The sequence below is a fragment of the Myxocyprinus asiaticus genome, chromosome 5 (genome assembly GCF_019703515.2).
Source record: "Myxocyprinus asiaticus isolate MX2 ecotype Aquarium Trade chromosome 5, UBuf_Myxa_2, whole genome shotgun sequence".
Taxonomy (NCBI): domain Eukaryota; kingdom Metazoa; phylum Chordata; class Actinopteri; order Cypriniformes; family Catostomidae; genus Myxocyprinus; species Myxocyprinus asiaticus.
Window position 1 is genome coordinate 24,226,318 of NC_059348.1, and position 23,368 is coordinate 24,249,685.

The 23,368-nt window shown below is 38.2% G+C and overlaps 1 protein-coding gene across 1 annotated transcript in view; it reads left to right on the plus strand.

Annotated features, from left to right (window-relative positions):
• col11a1b (collagen, type XI, alpha 1b) overlaps window positions 1-23,368 on the plus strand; it is a 131,100-nt gene that overhangs the window by 90,708 nt on the left and 17,024 nt on the right. The window contains exons 42-54 of the mRNA XM_051698996.1: window positions 2,341-2,448; window positions 2,659-2,766; window positions 4,065-4,118; window positions 4,401-4,454; window positions 7,075-7,182; window positions 9,399-9,452; window positions 13,015-13,068; window positions 13,159-13,212; window positions 13,385-13,438; window positions 19,332-19,439; window positions 19,553-19,606; window positions 20,349-20,402; window positions 20,504-20,557. Coding sequence (XP_051554956.1) covers window positions 2,341-2,448; window positions 2,659-2,766; window positions 4,065-4,118; window positions 4,401-4,454; window positions 7,075-7,182; window positions 9,399-9,452; window positions 13,015-13,068; window positions 13,159-13,212; window positions 13,385-13,438; window positions 19,332-19,439; window positions 19,553-19,606; window positions 20,349-20,402; window positions 20,504-20,557 — 918 coding nt within the window. The remainder of the gene's footprint in view (window positions 1-2,340; window positions 2,449-2,658; window positions 2,767-4,064; window positions 4,119-4,400; window positions 4,455-7,074; window positions 7,183-9,398; window positions 9,453-13,014; window positions 13,069-13,158; window positions 13,213-13,384; window positions 13,439-19,331; window positions 19,440-19,552; window positions 19,607-20,348; window positions 20,403-20,503; window positions 20,558-23,368) is intronic.

Genomic DNA, 23,368 nt, shown 5'->3' on the forward strand with positions numbered 1-23,368 from the left:
CTTTCTATACACACACACAAAAACTGGGCTGGATTCTATTGGTGTAGTGGTGTGAGGGAAAAAAAAGTAACACTAACGGTGTTCGGGTCAAATTTTACCCCCTATTGGAAATGAATGGGTGAGACGATAAAACCTTGCATTTAAAAAAAAAAATGCTATGTAAGCAATTGTTTTTATTTTTTATTTGTCAAATAAAATTAATAAATCAGCCACAATACAGAACACACACACAGAAATGAAGGGGTGATACTATAACACATCCACAATGCGGAACTTAGACATACACAGGAATGAAAAGGTGAGACTATAACAGATAGCATTGTTTTAAGAATTTGTCAAATAAAATCAGCCACAAATGCAAAACACACAGAAATGAAGGGTTAGGATTATAACACATCCACAATGAAGAACACACACACACAGAAATGAAAGGGTGAGACATTACACATCCACAATGAAGAATGCGCACTCACACACACACACACACACACACACACACACACACATTTATTGCTGTTGGTTTTATTGAAATTTTGTATTAATTTCTTCTATTAAGTTATTGAATTGGGATGTTTGAAATAAATAATGGGTAGCTAAAATCCAATGAGGCATCATTGCAAAAACTGACACTTCAAAACACCTCAAACCAAAAAAATACTAAACTTTGAAAAAAAAAAATGTATATATTTTTATGTCTTTGATAATGTCTAAACATATATTTAAATGCATAACTAGTCATAAGATCTGAAAACAAAAGTCAGTGTGCTTCAATTTGTTACAGGCAAATGATTTGACCTCTGCAGCCATCTGCTGGTTATATGTTGTAATTTCATGTCTAAAGTTTTTTTTTTTTTTTTTCTCTGCAACAGATGGCAGTAATCTGCCCCAATGCATGACAATATATCCCTGGATAAAATAGTGACATGTAGTTAAAGTGTAAAAGTAAATTTAACATAAAATGTTCTTATTTTATATAAAAATGAATGGTGTTGTTTAATAATTTAGTGGTAAAAAAGGTACAAAAAATAAAATAAAATAAAAAACACCCCCAAATTATCAGTAAAAATCAACTATTCAATGGAAGAAATTAATTGGATTTTTACTTCCAGAACCTGAACCTGTTATGCTCTATTGGTTAAGACAATGGTTGCAGTGTCAGACTGGTCAGGATGCTCAAACAAACAGAGCAATATTTTTATAGTGGCACAGAGTCACAGTGGCCCTCAGTGGCTCACTTATAGCTGCACAATTTATCAGAACAAAAAGATCCAGTTATTATCCAATTTACTAATCTGTTTAGTAGGACATACTTGTAGTACTCTTTGCATATTATGCTGGGATATAAGAAAGTATTTACCCAACTTTAAACTTCCTTTATATATTAGGCTAATTTTGTGTGTGTGTGTGTGTGTGTGTACACGCATGCATGTAGATACATGATACATTTTGCATTTTAATATGAATTCACATATACAATGATAGAACCCGACCTAAAGAAATTTCTTGTCTTGATCATTTAGACTGCACCATGTGTAAGATCTGTATGTTCAAAGCATTAGTACTGCAGTCAGGTACACAATGACCTTGACCCTCACTAGGTTTAGAAGCATTAACACTGATGGCTAATGCAGCGGGAGACTGTGTTGTTGTGTATGTATGTGAATGCATGTGAAAGCGACTGGGTGTCCTCAAGTAAACAGTGAATAAAGGTTTCTCTCTGAGAGCTCTCATTAGTTCTAATCCTTCAGTGCTATTAGATGCACTGATGGACTGTTACTGAAAACGGCATTGTCAACAATGGTTCTGAACCACACAACTGATCCTCAGAGAAACTTTTGTGTGCCAATATGACCTGCTGATACTAATTCACAGTGTTGTGCAAATGTGCTTTCACATTGTTCAGTGTGGCATAGAGATCTGTACAAGTGTACGTCCCTCAGCACCCGTCATCCAAAACAAACCAAAGCAAGCTGGGGACTCTAATGGTCATTTCATACTGGATGCGTGTGAACTGGTGTTCAGTTTATTTGGCCATGTCGGGGCCCCTGGCAGTCCGAGGCCACGTAATCCAGCCCTGCATCAACAGAACAGCGCTTGACAAAATGATGTTTGTTTCTGAGACTCTTTGTAGAGTTGTTTTTTTTTTTTCCTTTCTTTCTTTTTTCTGATGTGGTGGTGCACCAGCAGGGATGGAAAAGGGGTTCCATTAATCTTTTTTTTTTTTTTTTTTTTTTGTCAATTTAAAAACCAAGGCCTGTTTTCAATCTTAAATAGCATAATTAACTTAATTGGGTTCCGGTTATATTTGATTTGATTTCATTTGAAGTTTGTGAATCACAGGGGTCACCAGGAGAGAGAGGAGCAGCTGGACCAGGAGGACCCATTGGGCTAACGGGACGCACTGGCCCTCAGGGACCCCCAGGACCTGCTGGAGAAAAGGGTGGTCCGGTGAGTGAGCAGTGTTTGAAGACAAATATGCTGGTGTTTGCTTGTTATCTCATTGACTAAGAATAAAAAAAAGAAGAATGTAACTTTGGCCATTTTGTGATGATTGGCAAAACATGAACTGTTCCTTCCATTTTTTCATAGGTTATACATATAGAGATGTTTATTTTACATGTAATTATTTTATATGCCATTAATGTAAAATCTGTCCAGGGTGAGAAAGGACCTGCTGGTCCTGCCGGTCGTGATGGCATCCAAGGTCCAGTTGGTCTCCCGGGCCCAGCCGGACCACAGGGTCCACCTGGAGAGGATGGTGACAAGGTTTAACACTTAATTCCAAACTTCACAGTATCACCTTTTGACCCTTAGGCCAGAAACATACTTTAAGTAATATGCAAACACAGACACAGATGCTTGGCCAATGAACTGCAAGCATGCTGTCCTGTTGTACAAACTTAATGCTTGCATTGCTGTGGTGGTAACAGACTTCAGTGCTCAAGCTGGCAATAGAGTTCCCTTCAAATATCTTGCCATCAAACTGGACCTGTTATTATTCAGGTAGCTAGCTATAAACATGTTTATAAGATCTCACTTTCTCTGCAAGATTCTCTTCAGAATGTTGCTCCACCATGACAGTAGTTTACCTTATAAAAAACCTGCCTGTAGAAGCAGGCAGCTTACGCTAATGTCCACTGTTATGCCTTACAAAGCCAAAAAACTGTCACTACGCCAACACTGAAACTGAGAAAAATGTCATAAAAGTTTATTGATTGTCCAGCCAAATGTGGGTTATTAAATCATCTCAGTTTTTTCTGAATCTGAGCATAGCTGAACCCAACCCAGCTGTAACAGGACAAGTCATAGTCTTAGAGACCCGATTTGGTCATGACTTAGTTTTGACAAAATATGTAATTTCTGCAAGGGCAGTATAGCACCCCTTGTGGCAATATTGAGAATGCAATGTATGCTAGTGTTGCATTATGAATTGCACTTTGATACTTTTATAACATATAAAATTGCTTACATAGCTAGAAGCGTTTGCATTTCCATACCTGCTTAGAGTATAGTATGTTTCTGGTCTTAAACTTTGTTCCCATCACATATCTGTACACCAATAGTGATTCTGAGGACTGAGTTTTGCCTCATTCATCACTATAACCAAACATGACACAAAGTCATTACCACAGTATAATGTTGAAACTCTTTGAAAATCAGAGCAATTGCACACACATGCACATCCAAGTAAACAAACATGCTGTGGAAGCTTGTGGCAAAGAAACTGGATGGTCACTAATGTATTCCAGAATATATTATCTCCTTGTGCAATGCAGAACAGTGCTCTTTTAGATCCTTATCACGTCCCAAGCCACATTATTCTTTTCAGCTGTAGCGCCAGTGGTGTCAAAGGGGCCAAGTAATCAATTAATTGCAAACATACCCCAAGGTCTTTGTTTTACTGTTAAATTAAAATCTCAGGAGTAATGTTTACTGTGCCATTAAGGCTTAAGTGACCTTGAGATATTTTTGATGATCAGGCAACAAGGAAAATGTTGTAAACAGAGCTGCAAATAACATGATTTTCAAAAACAGTTAATTAAATTATCTTTAATTTTTTAAAGGGAGAGGTTGGTGAGCCCGGTCAAAAGGGAAGCAAAGGTGACAAGGGTGAACATGTAAGTTACTTCGATGTACAATTTATGCAAAATATTCTAATCGACTTAAAACCTAAACCATGAACAATATTCCTTAAACTTATACATTTACACCAAAGTATGAAAATGTACTTGACCTGTGTTAGCAACTTTGATGCAATAAGTAACTCTATAGAGCATACATGTTATATATTACCAAATACTAGGCACTTAAAATGATTGTGTGACTTTTTGTATGTGGTGTGGAGTTAAATCTACTTCAGAGTCAGTCCTTAATGTTGCCCTCTTTGTCTGTTGCTAAAGGGTCCCCCAGGTCCAGGAGGTCCTCAGGGTGTCGTTGGAGCTCCAGGTCCTGCTGTGAGTACTGTATTTCCAACCTTCTATCTCTTCTCAGTTCCTAAAATCTACTATGAGGCATCACTGTCATACAGATACAGTGGCGCCAAAAAGTGTTTGTATACTTAAGTCACACTTAAAATGTGTATGTCATTGCATTAGAGTCAAAATATCAAACAAATTGGCATTTATTTTGATGAAAGATAGCACAAGACTTTTTCAAGTAAAACGTTTCACAAAAATATATTTGTTAGGTTCTAAATTAGGTTCTAAATGATACAGTTAGTAGAACATGTTCATAGTTAATGTGCTGGACTACACTTGTGGTTACTCTGTTAGGACATCTTTGTGAACTTGATTTCATACTTCCACTAAAACAATGTCCTTGAGACCAGCTGCCTAAAAGTCATTGCAAAAATGGCTCATAAAATTGTTAGAATTTAGTTCTGAGAAAAGGTCTGGCTCATATTTTTTTCAGATGCCCCATGGTTTGATATTTTGCTATCCAATGTAATGAAATTCATGTATTTTAAACTGTTTTTTTTTTTTTTACTGTAAGTTTGCCTTAATAGTCAAAATTATTTTGGAGCCATTGTGTATATCATCTCTTTTTTTGCAGTGATTTCACACATATTATAGAGTAGCTTCTCCACACAGGCTTTTTCAGCCCAGCCTATTGGTTAATAAACTGTACTGGTAACCAAAAGAATGTACTGTATGTCTGAACACTGCAAAGGGTGACATGAACCTTTACCAGACGTGAGACACTTAACTCCAGGTTCCTTAAGCGGTCTGACCTTGTACAGTAGTAAGGGTAATCTAAGTTGCTTTGGATAAAAGCATCTGTTAAATGGCTACTTACATACTTTTGCTCAGTTTTGTCAGTGTCATGCAGCCTGCTGTGTTGATAAAGCAGCAGTGTGAGCAAGTAGTCAGAGCCAGGTGGCACGCAGTTGAATATTTAAAGTTTATGACTCAAGCTGAACACTCCCAGCTGGGCCCTTCCGTTATCTTGATGCATCTTCCTTATTAGCTCTCTAAAGGCTGAAATTACACCTATTCTTTGCAGCTATGTGAAGAAAAAACTTGGAGACTATTCAGCTTTTGTACTAAGGGACTGAATCCCAAAAATCTTGGAAGCATTGAAGATAGAGGCAGAATTAATCTCTGAGATGGCTCAGTGTTTTTAGTAATTTCGCTTAGGTTGGTTTAGTTTTGTTTTGTTTTGTTTTGTTTCGTCAAGTTGCGTATTAGCTTTGGTTAATTTAGTATAGTTTTCATTTAATTTGAGTTGTTTTAGTTTAGATTTAGTCTAGTCTAGTCTACTTTAGTTTAGTTTAATTTTGTTTCACCTAGTTTCATTTCATTTGTTTGGTCTGCTTTAGTTTTGTGGCGTTTAGTTTTGTTTGTTTTCATCTAGTTTAGTCTAGTCTAGCCTAGTCTAGTTTAGTTTAGTTTCATTTTTTTTCACCTGGTTTTGTTTCGTTTTTTGGTCTGCTTTAGTTTTGTGGCATTAAGTTTTGTTTGTTTTCATCTAGTTTAATTTAGTTTAGTTTAGTTAAGTGTCATTTTGTTTGGTGTCATTTAATTTTGTTTGGTTTCGTCTAGTTTGGATTCTCTTAATTCTGTCTGATTAATTCAGTTTAGTTTGGTTACCATTTAGTTTAATTTAAATTTTTCAGTTAGTTTAGTTTCAGTTGATTTTGTTTGGTTTATTTACATTTCATTTAGTTTTGTTTTAGTTTAGTTTCATTTAGTTTAATTTGGTTTTGTCTGATTTAATTTTGTTTAGTTTTACTTTTAGTTTGTGCAGTTTTAATTTTGTTCACATCAGTCACTTAAATGTTAAAATTTTTTGTCCAATATTTGACTAGACAAGATTATTATGCCTAAATGATGTTCCCCATTAAAAACATACACTTACTTTTGACAGATATGCTTAAAATGTACCTTTAAATGAGATGAAGACTCCAGTCATATCAGTAGCCTAGAAAAAGCTGTTGTATTCTTTACGTCAGGTTGCCCCCTCATCAGAGTCAACGTGTTGAAAACTGTTCCAGTGTGGATGAGAGGCGTAAACCAACCAACAACTTAGTGTGGATGTGGCCCCAATCTTTAATACAAACAGCCCAATTATAAGTTCTTCACTGACCTTCCATTCTGATGTCACATGATCTAAAGACATAAGCTCCCCGTGGGCAGTGCTATTACTTCACATCTCTTTACTGTATCTTCATTCTGTGTCTGTTCCAACTGTAAATATATCTGTTTGTCAGCAGCACACACCCTTCCCTTTCCACTGACCCTGTAGAGTAGACAGCATCAGAGCTAAGATCACAATTCCTCTGGGTGTTCCACTGAATGGCATGTCTTTTCAAGTTCTCAACCCTTGTGCACCCTGATAAGTTTTTGATGTCTCAATGGGCAGATCTCATTCTCATGCTTGTCTACACCATCTAGTTATGTATGAGAGACATTCTGGGGTCAGCATCTCTAGGTTCTGAGTTGATTTAAAATAAACACACAGTACCGTACTTCATGTCTTGGCCATCATTTTCAGATCTTGTCTCACTCTGCTTGTATCAGTGTTAGATGTTAGCTGTCAGTATGTAACAGTGTGTCACTGTTTTGTCTTGAACAGGGAAGTGATGGAGAGTCCGGACCCAGAGGTCAACAGGGTATGTTTGGGCAGAAGGGAGATGAAGGGCCTCGTGGTTTCCCAGGTCTTCCAGGTCCCATTGGACTGCAGGTAACTAATCATCTTTACACAGCTACAGCAATTTCAATTACCCCATTTACACCTGGTATTAACTATATTTGTTTTGGCGGTCCAATCACAAGTGGAAGTGCCAAATGCAGGTGTAAATGGGGTCCAAAATGTTTTGTGACTCAAACCACATTCTCAGGTAAATGAAAACACATGTGACCACATAATGGATCAGTTGCATGCATTTTACTTAATTCATACAAGGATTCACTATTAAATAACATAAAAGAGTGTGAAGAAGAACAGTTGAGCAAGGAGAGCAATAGCCAGCTTTAAAATCTGGGTTCAGTTATGTCGCAATAAATGTGGCTGTTTTTATTCAGTCACTTTTAGTTTACTTGACGTTTTAAGGGGATAATGAGGGAGTGAATTTCAAAGGATAACCGAGGCTGTTACTCAACACAGCAATATCACAATGTCACTCAGAGCAATTGACTTGTAATCAAATGTATTAGGAGTAGTGATTCATCCAAACTGTGCTAATTGTTTTTCCTCAGCGTCTCCTCGTTAAATGGCTAAGTCCCTCTCACCAATCCTCTTTGATATTGATTTTTGATGCAAATGAATTAGCCATCTTTGTTTTCTCTCAAGTTTTGAATAACGGGCTAATAGGCGGAGAGTGAGCTATATCAAAACGGAGACATTTCATTATCGCTTCAAAACAGGCTGCAAACTTTTTAGCTATCTTAACTTTGGAGACCGTTGGGAAGATTATACCCCTCAAGCTAACTGAAATATCAGTTCTGTCCTTTTATAATAACAACATTTATCACAACAATACAACAATTAAGTGGTAAGATATGCATTATCTGGTATCAAAGTGCTTGCCTGCCAAATACAATGACCCACAATAGCTTTCTAATTAGAGGTGTTCTAATAAAAGGTATTGAGTGTGAGCAATGGAGATTCATCTGTCGGATTGTTGGGTAATGATGATCCAAAAAAACACTCTTTTTTCATGCACAATTAAATGGCAAAATTAACTGTTTGCCAAGGTTTTCCTCTTTTTGTGTGTCATGTTTTCAAAGCAGCATTGGGTCATGCTCACATTCACTGGCACACAAATGCAAATGCGATAATTACCATGAGGTTCTTTCCAGTGCTAATTACCAAAAAGTGCTATATGATAAATAGTGTTTACTCATTGGCTCAGAGCTACAGATGTATAATATTCATTTTCAGCTCAGTCAGACAGGTTGTTTATGGGGGTGGAGCCCAAATGAAAGAAAAATCCCCAATTAATATCTCAATGGGTTGTAGACAGCTATGAGCTTGCAAGAAGAGCAAGTCCTCCTGCTTCTCAGATATGTCTCCTGAGAAAAAATAAACTCATTACACTAAGGTTCCATTCGTTAACATTAGTTAATGCATTAGGTATCATGAACAAACAATTAACAATATATTTTTTACAGCATTTGTTAATCTTTGTTATTCTTAGTTAATAAAAATACAATTGTTTATTGATAGTTCATGTTAGTTCATTGTGCATAAATAATGTACTTAACAAATACACCTTATGATTTTAAAAATGTATTAATATATGTGGAAATTAACAGTAACTAAGATTTATAAATGCTGTAAAAGTATTGTTCATTGTTAGTTCATGTTAACTAATGTTGTTAACTTATGTTAACAAATGGAACCTTATTGTAAGGTGTTTCCAAAAACTCTAGTAATCTAGCTTGCATCTCCTCCAGAAGAAATCTGAACAATGTCACAGACTGTGCTCAATCTTTCAAAATGCCAAAGTATGCAATAAAAAGTAAGACATTTAAATATCCCAAATTTCAAAATCAAATTATTTCATGATCAAATGATCTGAGCTATATGATTTACATTAATTGTATGGGCTAATGTATTGCTTCACTCTCTTACCACATGTCAACAATAGCCTTGTTTATTATTATTTTTATTTCTCTTAAGGAATTTTAGTAGAAACATCTGTGACAAAGTTGGTTCTTAAAACATAACTGAAAACTCTTGTAGCTAAGCCTTGTTTCTATCAAAGAAAAATCTCTGATCAATGCATTTTCTATTGTAGGACACATACTGTACCTGTGTTTCTTCTTTTTTACATAAAACCTCTAGCATTTTTTGGTAATAATAAAAAATAATAATAATAATAATCTCTTAACTGGGAATAACTTTTTTCTGGTATTACGGCAGATTGTAAATCTGTAAAATTTGCTTTATTCCAGGGTTTGCCAGGACCACCAGGAGAAAAAGGAGAGAATGGAGATGTTGGTCCAATGGTGAGTTTATAATTTCCTTGTTATTCTGTTTTCCCATAATTGGTCTTAACTACATACTAAACAAAACAATACTATCCACCTTTTTCCTACGTCCCATGATGCTTAGTGAGAAATATGGGCATACTTCCATTGTGTAACGTTGCTGCTGGCAATGATGAAGACGATGATGAAGGAGTGAAGAACCCAAGTGCAATTTATTAATAAATGTGAAAACCTAACTACAAACGTGAATGAAACATAAACATGAACTTGACTTAACATAAACTTGGCATAGCATGACGTGACATGACATGAACAACATACCAAACACATAATACCTAACAAAGGACAATGGAAAACATGAGAACTTAAATACATGGACATGGGAGAACACATGACAAAGATAACCAATGTACAAACAGAACTGATAAACCAATAAACCAATGAAAACAAGAAACATGAACATGGAGGGAAAACAGGAATCACATGACTAGGGACACATGACATGAAAACAGGAAATAAACTTCCAAAATAAAAGACATGAAATACATGAACTTCCACATTAAACATTACATATTCCCCCCACTAGGAGCGGCTCCCGACACCCCAAAATATGAACAAACACATAAAAAATGACATAGTTCCAAAGTTCTGTAGGGAGCTGGGGGGGGGGGGGGGGGTCTTGAGTCGTGGGGCATGGCCTGGCGAGACAAGGTGTGGGGCATGGGACCAGGGCAGAGTCAATGGAAGGTGGGGCCCTGAGAGGCTCGAGGTTTGGAGCTGTGGAAGGTGGGGTTGTGAGAGACTTGATGGGCGGAGCCATGGAAAGCGGTGCTGTGAGACACTTGAAGGGCGACACCAAGGAACTTGGTACCCACAGAGTAGCCAAAGACTCGAAGGGCCAGGTTGGAGCCGATGGCAGGGAGGACCAAGGTGGCGCTGGAGGCTCGGAGGAGCAAGGCGGAGCTGGGGGATCAGAAGACTGAGGCGGAGCCAGTGGAACTGAGGACCAAGGCGGAGCCGTAGGTAAGGAGGTCCCTGGTGGAGCTGACAGATCGGAGGGACGAGGCATAGCCAGAGGATCGGAGAGCTAAGGCGGAGCCAGATGACCGACAGACCAAGGAGGAGCCAGAGGGATGAGGGACCCCGGCAAAGCCGACAGGCTGAAGGACCACAGTGAAGCCGAGGGAAAGCAGAGCTGAGGCGATGTCGAGGGACCGACAGGCCAAGGCGGAGTCCAGGGCTTGGAGGGTCCAGGCGGGGTCAGAGGGTTGAAAGTTCCCCTTGCCTGCTCAGGAGAACTAAGGGTGGGTACAAGGGCGGGAACCATTTCCAGGTCCAACTGCTCAGATGTGGCCATAACATGGCATGGAACAGACTCAGGCATGGCTGTGACATGCATGGAGCAGGCTCAGGCGTGGCTGTGACATGGCATGGAGCAGGCTCAGGCGTGGCTGTGACATGGCATGGAGCAGGCTCAGGCGTGGCTGTGACATGGCATGGAGCAGGCTCAGACGTGGCTGTGACATGGCATGGAGCAGGCTCAGACGTGGCTGTAACATGGCATGGAGCAGGCTGAGGCGTTGCTGTGACATGGCATGGAGCAGGCTGAGGCGTTGCTGTGACATGGCATGGAGCAGGCTGAGGATCTGGAGCAAAAGATGGCGCTAGCTCATTGACCATCATGATGAACTCTGGCTTGGCGGCCATGACATGAAACTCTGGCTTGGCGGCCGGGACATGGAACTCTGGCTCAGCGGCCATGTCGTGGAACTCTGGCTCGGCGGCCATGTCGTGGACCTCTGGCTCAGCGTCCGCCTCCCCCACAGTAAACGTGGAACCAATAATCTGCAGGGCAAGGTCGATATATTGAGCCAGGTTGTGGGTACTCTGACAGCCTGGCATCAGTGAAGAGATTGGCTCATTTAATCCAAAATGGAAAATGTCTTTGTGGGCAACCTCATTAAAGTCCACCCGGCCGGCCAGAGCGCAGAAGTCCTCAACATAATCCTCCAGGGGACGATTCCCCTGATGTAGGCGGAGGAGCTGGATTGCTGGGTTCATAGTAGGTTAGGTATTTCTGTAATGTTGCTGCTGCCAATGATAAAGACGATGACGAAGGATTGAAGAATCCAAGTGCAATTTATTAATAAACTTGAAAACCCTAACTACAAACGTGAATGAAACATAAACATAAACATGAACTTGACTTAACATAAACTTGGCATAGCATGACGTGACATGACATGAACAACGTACCAAACACATAATACCTAACAAAGGACAATGGAAAACATGTGGGCTTAAATACATGGACATGGGAGAACACATGACAAAGATAACCAATGTACAAACAGAACTGATAAACCAATAAACCAATGAAAGCAAGACACATGAACATGGAGGGAAAACAGGAATCACATGACTAGGGACACATGACATGAAACAGGAAATAAACTTCCAAAATAAAAGACATGAAATACATGAACACACACATAAAACATTACACATTGGCAAGTAAAAACAGCTGTTGTTGCAGCGTACATCCATTCATTCTTTCGTTGCTGTGTTTGGATTTTGAGGAGAGTGTGTCTGATTTCGTGATGACATATATCAATCACTATATCAGCGTGTTACTGAACGCTAATAAACTGCAAAAAAATCATAAAGGCAAAACCGGCGCGCTGTTCCTCCCAGATGCAGATAAGATTTCATCTAAGCACAAACTCAACATTTCTAGCAACATTATCGATCGTTTTAATGGAGTACCTGTATTAGTTCAGCTTCAGATGTGTGTGCTTATCATCTTGACACCCTGCATGTTCAAATCAGACAGACACACTGAGAAAGAGCCGTGAAGATCTCGTCCTTGTGTATGTAATCACTTTTTCAAGTTGTCCGATCAGACTGTAGTTTCCTTTTAAATCTGCATGTAAGTTAAAACTTTTGTTCGGCAGGTGATTGACTGGTGAGAGGTGGTGCTTCGCTGCCATCCAGGGCACATCAGGATGGCATTTTAAACCTCAAATGCGATGTGGTTTTTGACTACCTCTGTATGTGTTTTTTGTGATCCAATCACAAAGCATTTTGCACCCCGTTTACAACTATATTTAGAGCTGACCATTTGCGATCGGATCATCCGAAACGAGTCATATTACAAGCTGTAAACAGGGTCTAAAATGACTGCAGCCAGAGCTAGGAATGCTATAGAATGACTTTGGAAAAAGTCCCACCCTTACTCGTTTGCCCAGTAAGACCCCCAGGAAAAAGGTGGATATATTTTTTACATATATTTGGCTAGTTGGGGCATAATGTGTTCATGGACTGTTTTCTGTCAGACTCTCTCTGGAGTTTTATTTTATTTTATGTTAACTAGCCTGTACTTTGACCTATTTGTTAAAATTAGAGGCTAATAAGAGTAATGTCTTCGTGAATCAGACTACACTGGCCATGCTGTATGTTTGACGTGTTGTCTTTGTTTTTGTATTATTTTGCGAGACCCTAATTCTCTGTCATCACATTCAATTCAGACTACAAACTTACATTTCACGGTAAAATGTGATTTCCGCTGTTTCTCTTGCAGGGTCCACCTGGTCCTCCTGGTCCCAGAGGTCCTCAAGGTCCTAGCGGGGCAGATGTGAGTTTAATTTAAATATATTTGTCGGACATAGAAACGGTTCTTAAGTAAATCAGAGAGATGTGAAGCTTTTTGTGATCTGATTGACAGGGAGCACCTGGCCCTCCTGGGGGTATCGGTCCCATGGGTGGAAATGGTGAAAAGGTGGGAGAAGTCTTTTCTGGCAATATAAACTCAACAAGTCAAGACAATACATCTTTATTTCAATTCATATTTTCAAAATAAATAAATAGTTTTGTGCTGATGACTAGGTAGAACTGAACATTCATATTTCTTAATCTCCATGGTAACAGCATTAATCTAATGTATTCCCCAGGGTGAGACTGGTGAGGCGGGTAACCCAGGACCACCAGGAGAGCCTGGTCCAGGAGTAAGTATGTGTTTGTGTGTGGGGGTCATTGAGCAGATCTGACCTGCATCTAATTGAGCCTTATCATGACATTCAGGGAACACAACTACATACACACATCTGTTTTTCACTCAGCACACATAATGATAGTAAGTGAACCTTGTGATATTATTAGCACAGACAGTTTAAAGTTGCTACAGTCCTTGGCAGTGAATGCATTTGTTTCTAGTCTGCTTCAGCAAGGACAAGTGTATATTTTTGTTTAGCATATAGAATATGCTGTGGAAAACATCACTTATATTCCAGATGGTTGCTGTTATCATCATCCTTTTTCACTCAGGGACATTATTCTGCCCACCGCCTGCTGCACAGACCTATTTATGTGAAAATCAGCATCTTAAATGCTGATGTTTGTCTGGTGGTCTTGATGCATTTTCACACTAAAGAGGACAGTCTATCATGCTGTATCTTTTTGCTTACAATTACACCTTAAGTTTTTTGTTCTTTTATCATTGACAGTAGGTCTTTTTTGCATATAACTTCACTAAGTTTCTTAAATGATGGATTTTCACACACTTTGGGATTGATACAATTTGTGGTGCTTTCCTTACATGTAGCTTGTGATACTTTTAAAATGAGCTAGCCACTAGCTGTGTGCTATCACTATTGCTCATACTTAGGAATAAAACCTTAATTATAACTATTAAACATAGGCATGTAACTTGTGCTACACCATTTGTGCCACAGACATGCTTGATACCTTAAATTTTGAGGCTTTTTAGGAGAGATGGGTATGCTATTGCTTTCTTACACCAAGGGTTTTTCAACTTTTTAATTCTAAGGACCCCCAAATGTGATTATCTCCAAGCAAGGGACCCTCAGCTATATATATTTTATGTATAAAAATGCATTTATACTGTGTGAGAAAAGCAATAATTAAATAAAGACAATACATTAATCTCATGATTTTTGTAGAATTCCTTGATATAAAAAGCCTTCTTTCCTTAAGAAAGAATGCAAAATATGCAAGTGTTGGGTTCTGTAATTTGTGTGAATGATAAAATAAACACGTTAAACATATTTTAACCCTATAAAGAATGACATGTATTATTTGATACATGCTTTTCTAGAGTCTCTGCATTATCAACATGAATGAATACTTTGCTGAAAGAAAAAAAAAACTGTTGTATGTAATGTACTAGATGTCTGCTACCTTCTGGTATTAGTTACAAGTTTTTCAAGTTTATTGATATCCTGAATGAAAAGAAATTTGCACACAGAGATAGAATACATACAAAAAGATGCAAAAAGATACAAACATACATAAAAACACACTCATAATACCCCATAAAACATGAATTACATAAAAGTACAATATTTCTGAATACACTTAATTCATGATTTCACAGTCCTCCCCAAACTTCTCTACTGTCTTTTCCTTATTGAGTTCAGCATTCTAATTGCTGTGGGGATAAAATTATCTCCTGCCCTCTTGGTCCTTAACTTTAGAGACCTAAAACGGTGACCAGAGGGCATAAGTTCAAACTCTCCTGATAGGGGGTGTCCAGGTTGAATGACAATGGTATTCGCCTTCCTGATAACCTGCTCCTCAAAAATGTCTGTCAGCTTTGTCTGACTCACCCCGGTAATTTTACTAGCTATTTTAACCAGTTTCTCAAGTCTGAGTTGTTGCAAAGATTTAATTGACCAAACCATGATGCCACACAGAAGGATAAGACCAAATCAATTATACTTTGATAAAACATAGACATCAATTTCTACAAATGTTAAAGGAGTTCATTTTTCTCAAATAAATCAACAGCTGTTGGACCTTCTTACAAATAACATAAGTATTTTCCTCAAAACATAAACGGATATCAGTGATGGTGCACAAATATTTGTAGTTATCTACCAGATCAACTTCTTTCCTATAATGGTGGTAAGCTTAGGTACCGGCGGATGTTTTCTAAAATCAGTCACCATGTCCTTGGTTTTAGAAACATTCAGTTCAAGATAGTTTGTTCCACACCAGGACACAAAATCATCCAAGAGACTGTCATGTTCATCTTCCTCTTCTCTTAACAGACTAACAATGACACAATCGTCTGCAAACTTAACAATGTGTCTATTTTCATAGATGCTGCTGCAATAATTTGTATACAATATATACAAAAGTGGGGTAGTACACAGCCTTGTGGTGAGCCTGTGGAAGATACCAGTGACTCTGATAATGTACCATTTACAAATATAGCTGCAAGCAGCGATGACGGGCACAAGCACCATGGGTCAATTTCCACCCGGTGGCTTTTGGAAAACAATGCAAGATGGACACGTGCATTTGGCATTTAACATTATTCTAGACAATTTTGAAGCAATTTGAGTAAATATAAGAGGACTATTTTAAAGTCTGTTGTAAGAGCCACACTTCCTGCTGCCAGGTGGTGGCACTATGACCGTGACATAAAATAATCACATCCACCTCAAATTCGATCTAAATCACACATTGCACACAGAAGATATAAGACAACTCCTGTTTCCCATTTTTTGCGATTAATTTAATGTCTCGCCATGGCAACACCATTCTATATATCAGATATCTGTTCACAATTTAGCATCTTCAGTGTCTTGGCATAATGTTGTCTTACACACCCATTTTAAAGGAGGCGCAACTTTTGCCTAGACCTAATGGCCAATGACTCTGATGTGTGTGTGAAATTTCAAGAAATTTTAAGCATGCCAAGTGCCTCAAAAACACCCAAATACAGGAAGAAATGAATAATAACAATTAATGTGTTGCCATGGCAACATTATTTAAGATATCAAATATCCCTTTACAAATTTACATCAGCAGTGTCTTGACATTATTCTAAAGAATTTTGAAGCAATTCAAAGTGGCAGAACTGTAGATGACTGTCTGTAGGGCTTGACTCAAGGAATCAGAGGAAAAATTATTTTGATTCTAGCCCTTATGGTTGCAGAGATATAAACCAAAGTGTAAAAGTGTTTATTATAGCGCCACCTAGGGTCAGATGGGTGCATGTTTGTGAGCCTGAGTAGTGGGGGGGATTTGGGATCATCCTGCCAAGTTTGATGTCTCCACGACTTACGGCCTCTGACGCCCAGACACATTTAGGGCAGAAAAAAAAAGAAGAAGAAAAAGAAGAAAATCAGTACAATTACAATAGGGTTTCAGCAGCTTCACTGCTTGCCCCCCCTAATAATAAGAAAATCCTAATGGATACAGTAGGGTTCCAGTACCTTCGTTGCTTGGGCCCCTAATAATAAGAAAATCCTTGCAGTGCTTGGGCCCTAATAAACCCCTGGGACCTAACAGTTAAAAAATCTACTATCCACTCCACAATATTCAAATCCAGATTTAAATTATTCAGTAACGTCTCTGCTAGTTTAAATGGTTGAATATAGTTAAAAGCAGAAGAGAAGTCAACAAATAAAAGCCTAACATGGAACTGGGCCCCCTCTAGATGTCTATACATAAAATGAAGCAATGTTAACAGTGCATCATCCACTCCCCTGCCAGCTCTATAGGCAAACTGTAGAGGGTCTAAAGCACTTTCCACTTGAGTGGTAATACTTTTCTTAACCAGCTTCTCAAATGTCTTCATTACCAAGGATGTTAACGCTACTGGTCTAAAGTCATTCAACTTACTCGGATGTTTCTTCTTAGCTACTGGAACAATGGTTGCTTGTTTCCATATTGTGGGAACCTTCTGCAGTTTAACTGCTTAATTGCTCTGCACATGTATTTAAAACCTTCCCAGTGATCTTATCTGGTCCTGGAGCCTTACAAACCTTTGTCTTTCTGAATAAATTAGTCACATTCTGTACAGTAAATTCAATGGTTACATCTGTTATGGTGTTTTTCCTTATTTCATCAATCTCTGAACTAAAATCGTGGCAATTAAACTTCAGATAGAATGAATTCAATGAATTGGCTAATTGTGCGTCCATATTACAACCACTTAACTTAATTCCCCTCTTGTTTTTCAGGGCCTGTGAGCCTATCATAGTATTCATACCCTTCCAAACCTCTCTTGCATTATTACTACTCAATTCTTCCTCAATCTTATCTTTATACTTTGATTTTGCATTCATAATCTCGTGACTTGACCTCTTTTTTGAGCTCTCTATACAGAAATATATTCTCCTCATAAAAGGCAATCCTTTTCTTAACCAGTATCTCTTTAAAGGTTTTGTAACTTTTGTAAAAAGGTTTGTTATTAGGATATATTGTTACCCTTTTACAAGGAATTACAAGATCAGTACAAAAAGAAATATAACTACATACTGAATCAGTCCATTCATCAATATTGCTTGCTGATTCCTCAAACACAGTCCATTCAGTACAATCAAAACACCCCTGAAGTGCAAGGGAGTTTTCCTCAGTCCACATTTTAACATGCCACACCTCAGATTTCTCTCGCTTCAGTACAGTTTTATAGGTGGGCAGTAGATGAATGATGTTATGGCACTGATTTGTAAGCCCCCTTAATGGAGCCATAACACAAGTCCAATGTCTTATTATAATATGTGGGGCATGTCAGGTACTGATAAAAACTATTTAAAACATTTCTCAATGAGCAGTGATTAAAATCACCTGTTATTAAATTTGGAGCATTGGGGGAGATAGATTGCAGTTCCTGAACAACAGAGAAGATTTGATCAGAAGATATTTTTGCATCGGCCTTCGGGTGTATATAAACCACTGTAATAAATATTTGGGGAAATTCTCTCGGGAGATAGAAGGGTCTTATCGACACAGTCAGGAGCTCAATATCAGGCAGACACAGTCTTTTCCGCACAGTAACATTTTTGGCCTTTGATTTATATACAGAGTAGAGCATAGTTTCCATGCTCTTCTGGAAGTAGATGACCTTGTAATATCATTTCCATAACATTCAAAAGAGGACCATGTCTTGTGAACAGCTGCATCCTGTCTACACCGGGCAATGTCGCGATGTCCCGCTGCAATGGCATGAGGTTAACTACACAGGACACATCGAAACGAATGTTCTAAATAGATTATTTGTCTTGTTGGCAGGATTAGCGCCAGTACGTACAGTGCAAAATGGCCGTTTACTGTCGGCTTACCCTTCCAGTGTAGACAGCATCATTGACTATAATGGGAGTGATTTGCTTTTGTCATGTCGCGCAACACGGCTTGCGTCTTGTGTAGGCAGGGTGTTGCAGTACGTTTCCACTGGCTCGGGCAACGAGAAATAATATCATTTTATATATATATACACGATTACATTTGGAAAGATGCCAGGTTCATTTCCGAATGCCCACAATGCACAGTGTGGATTTATTACACGTTCGCTTACCCAGCCTCAGTATTTCCACAATGAATGCGTGCAATAATCATTAAAGTCTGTTTGAAGTCGGAATAAAATATAAAGATGTGATTTGGCACTGAATACAGTTGAAATTCCAGCATTTTGGTAGATTTTGAAGCACTTCTGATAGACGTCACTGCTTTCAGCTCATGGTAATTGGCTCATACCTGACATTTTCCACTTCTCATTTCCATTAAGCAGACCTTTTTCAACCTTTTTGATGCTCTTGTCCGTTCCCCGAACTTTATCCGCACCGTTGTCAATCCCACAATCCACCTCGAGAGCATGGCACTCGGCACCAATAGAAATTCATTGAAAAATCTTGCTCACCTTCACTCACCACGCACCAGTGGAAATGTACGGTTAGTGTCAGTGTAGTATTCTGAGGTTTAGGCTTCACTCTCACTCTCACCTTCACTGTTCTTGTTTTGCCTTTCAAACACTTTATAGTTAATTTACCTCTTGAGCAGAGCATCAGCTTTGAATATCAAAGATATTTTTGAGCTTAATCATAGAGGAAAGAAAATCAGGATGTTGATAGTTGTTGTTTTGTTTTTCAGGGACCCAAAGGTGAGGTTGGAGAGAAGGGCGAAGCCGGCCCTCCTGGAGCTGCAGGACCCGCCGGTGCAAGAGGACCTCCCGGAGACGATGGCCCCAAAGGAAACCCAGTTAGTCAGAAAATGATGGCCCAGAAAATACACATGGCCTGTTTGTAAAGTTGAAATGATACTGTAAAATTACTGCATTGATTCAAAAATGTTTTTATATTTTTCTCATTTAGGGTCCTATTGGCTTCCCCGGTGACCCAGGTCCCCCTGGTGAGCCAGGTGTTGGTGTAAGTTAAAGAATTAGACAAGAGTTTATTCTGTGACTCAAAACTAATGATATAAGATATGATATTATAATGATATAAACATATGAAATTAAATAATATTATCAATAGGTGTAATTCATAATGAAAATAGTCAACAACAAATTTAATTATTGATTAGTCAGATGCTGTACATAGATTACCTTGGTCAGTGACCACATTTCCCAGTAGTAAAAAAGCAAACAAAAAACAAACAAACAGAGCAACATGCAGTGAATAAAAGCAAACAATGCAAGTTGTCCATAAAAGCACTTTACATTAAACACTTCCAAGAAGGACGTCATACCCCACATAGTTTCACTTTGCCAGTTTGCCACATAAGATGGTGCTTTTGATATTCTAAAAACATGCATTGTATGGCATACATTATAGATAATTTTTACATATTTTAAAGGAGAGCATTGGGTAAAATTTGGAATATATTATTAATCAGTCAATCAAAGAAACAATTGACAGATTATCAAAATAGTTGTTAGATTCAAGTATTCTTTTCAGGCTATATGTGTGTCCAGTATACTTCAAAAATCAAATGGTTATGTAATCTATTAATTAATCTGTGACAGCCTGTGCATATATGGATTAATAATGGTGTACAAAAATTTCAGAGATTAAATAATCTATATGTGCATACAAATGATATGAAACTTGAGTGAAATTGAGTACAAAAAAATGGCAATGTTGTGCTGTAATATCCTTTTTCGCACAGGGACTGGATGGACTTCCTGGAGACAAGGGAGATGATGGAGAGGCTGGTCAGCCTGTGAGTGATAATCATCTCTCACTGTGGATCATATTTTATGCTCAAGGCATTAAAATACTTTCTCAACATGCCAGTTAATCTGCAGAATTTTTACATTACAGGGTCCACCTGGTCCATCTGGTGAAGCCGGTCCTCCTGGACCCCCTGGAAAGCGAGTGAGTACTCTAATTTGCTTTTATTTGTGTTGTTTGCTAAGGCAAGCATCACTCATCCTGCACATTTTTGCTATAGACATGAATGATCCTTTAAATAATGCAGCTTGTTGAAGAGAGGACTGCTATTACTTTTCTAAACAATTTTCACCTGGCGGGTGATTAAACAGGTGAAAATGTACTATAGACTTACATTGAAGGAGAGATCCGAGCCATATCTAGAGACCAGAATATCATAGAGACTTTGGGGTGGGCTCTTTTGACTTTGGCTCAGAATACCCTAGTAACCACATAAAAATGCACTTATAAAACACTCAGAACACCTCAGCAATCTAGTAGGACTGCTCTGGCAACCAGTTACATCACCCTAGCATTGTGGAGTTTTGCACGGTCAAGTTTTGCTTACATTTTCTGCATAAAATAAATAAGGTTAAATTATTAGTTAACATGAACTAACAATGAACAATACTTTTACAACATTTATAAATGCTGGTTAATGTTAATGTTAATGTCAGTGTAAACTCATACATTTTTTTTATTAAAAGTTGTGTATGTTAACATTAGCAAATGCATTCTGGACTAACATGAACTAACAATAAAAAGAAAAATGTCATAAATTAACATTAATATTAATTATGTTAAAAATATTTCTTATTGTTAGTTCATGATACCTATTGCATTTACTAATGTAAAAAAACAGAACCTTATTATTAAAAGTAACCGTAAAATTCTACATTAGTTTGTAATGCTGCTTTGCTGGTCCATCTGCACTCTGCTGAGACACACATTTTCTAAATGTTTATGAGTCTCCCTTGTTAAAAGTAGATTTTATGGGGAACAAATCTATTTTTAACAGATCTGAACTACACAAACAATAAATCCTTAAAAGCAGAGCATAGTCAGGGTAGTCTTTTATTGGGTCTTAGTTTACCTTTGCAAATTGTTCCCAAGGGAGTAAAGAACTGACAAGCATTCCCTTGAAATCTCAGCATAACATAAGACCTATATATATATAAAAAAGGTCCTCTCATATCTGTTTGCATTGCTCAAGAGCAGTTCAGCTGTGGGTGACATTTAGACAGTCCTATAATAGAATATTGACCAAAGTTGCTTGAATGACAGCACTGTGACAGCACTGTGATAGCCAAAAGGAAATGAAGTTGTCATTGTAAACACTGGTGCCATCCTCAAGGCTTGACTCAGAATAGATTACTCTCTTAGTTATGCAGTCTTCTATGATTTGATGCAATTTACCGCAGTAAACTTCTACAGTTTTTGGTGGATCACTTTCGTAGGTAAAAAGAGTCTCAAAACTTTAGAGATAATTTGGTTTAAATTGTGTTCTGAAGTGAGGTTCATTGCCATATGTATGGCAGGAAACAAAAAAGACTTTTTTTGTGTCTGAAATATTGAATTTTCCCATATCAGTGGAGCCGTGAGCTAATAGCAATAAAAATGCATTACAGGGCTTTCCATTTTTGCCCGCCTTGCTTACAACTTTAAATGGGTCTGTGCATGAAGCTGATTCATTCACCAGACCTCAGCTTTCTCTGTGTCTTGAATTTTAATGGGCACACCCATATTGCTTATGGGCTTCAGGGAAACATATCTGGCAGCTCTGTGTTTGTGCCCATGTTGCGATAAAAAATATCTGCACTAGCTGAGCACAGATTTAGCTAAATTATCATGTCAGTAGCGTTCTCAAATGTGGGGACAGTATTACTTAGCATCTGGATGCCTGCTCACGGCATTACCCTGCTGAAAAGACCAGCCAAGACCAGCATCTTTTTAACAGGGTTGCTATTACTATTGCTAATACGTAGAACAGGGTTATTCTGGGACTGTAATTTCTGCAGCAGTAGTGTCACCAAGCAGTATAGCAAAAATAATTATTGCTTTCAAACAGGTTTCCTGAATACTCCCCTGTCTTCCATTGGTCGGATATAGATAATAACACTCTAAACTCATGCCATTTGTTAAGCCAATGTTGCTATTTTGGGCTGGTCAGGAATTGGATGCTTAAACAAACAGCAATGTTTTGATTTTGCCACAGAACCGCACAGTATGGATACTTTTCAGGGAAATCAGCCTACAAATTGCTTGCATATACACTGGCGACCAACAGATTTTGCTGTTTCGGAAGGAAATAGGTACTTTAATTCACCAAAGTGGCATTCAACTGATCACAATGTATAGTCAGGACATTACTGATGTAAAAAACAGCACCATCACTATTTGAAAAAAGTCATTTTTGATCAAATCCAGACAGGCCCCATTTCCAGTAGCCATCACTCTAACACCTTATCCTTGAGTAATCATGCTAAATTGCTAATTTGGTACTAGAAAATCACTTGCCATTATATCAAACACAGTTGAAAGCTATTTGGTTCATTAAATGAAGCTTAACATTGTCTTTGTGTTTGTTTTTGAGTTGTCATTGTATGCAATAGACTGGCATGTCTTAAGGTCAATATTAGGTCAAAAAAGGCAAAAATGAAACAGCTTTGTTTTGAGGAATGAAGGCTATACAATGCTTGAAATTGCCAAAAAACTGAAGATTTCATACAAAGGTGTACACTACAGTCTTCAAAGACAAAGGACAACTGGCTCTAACAAGGACAGAAAGAGATATGGAAGGCCCAGATGTACAAATAAACAAAAGGATAAGTACATCAGAATCTCTAGTTTGAGAAATAGACACCTCACATGTCCTCAGCTGACAGCTTCATTGAATTCTACCCGCTCAACACCAGTTTCATGTACAACAGTAAAGAGAAGACTCAGGGGTGCAGGCCTTTTGGGAAGAATCGAAAA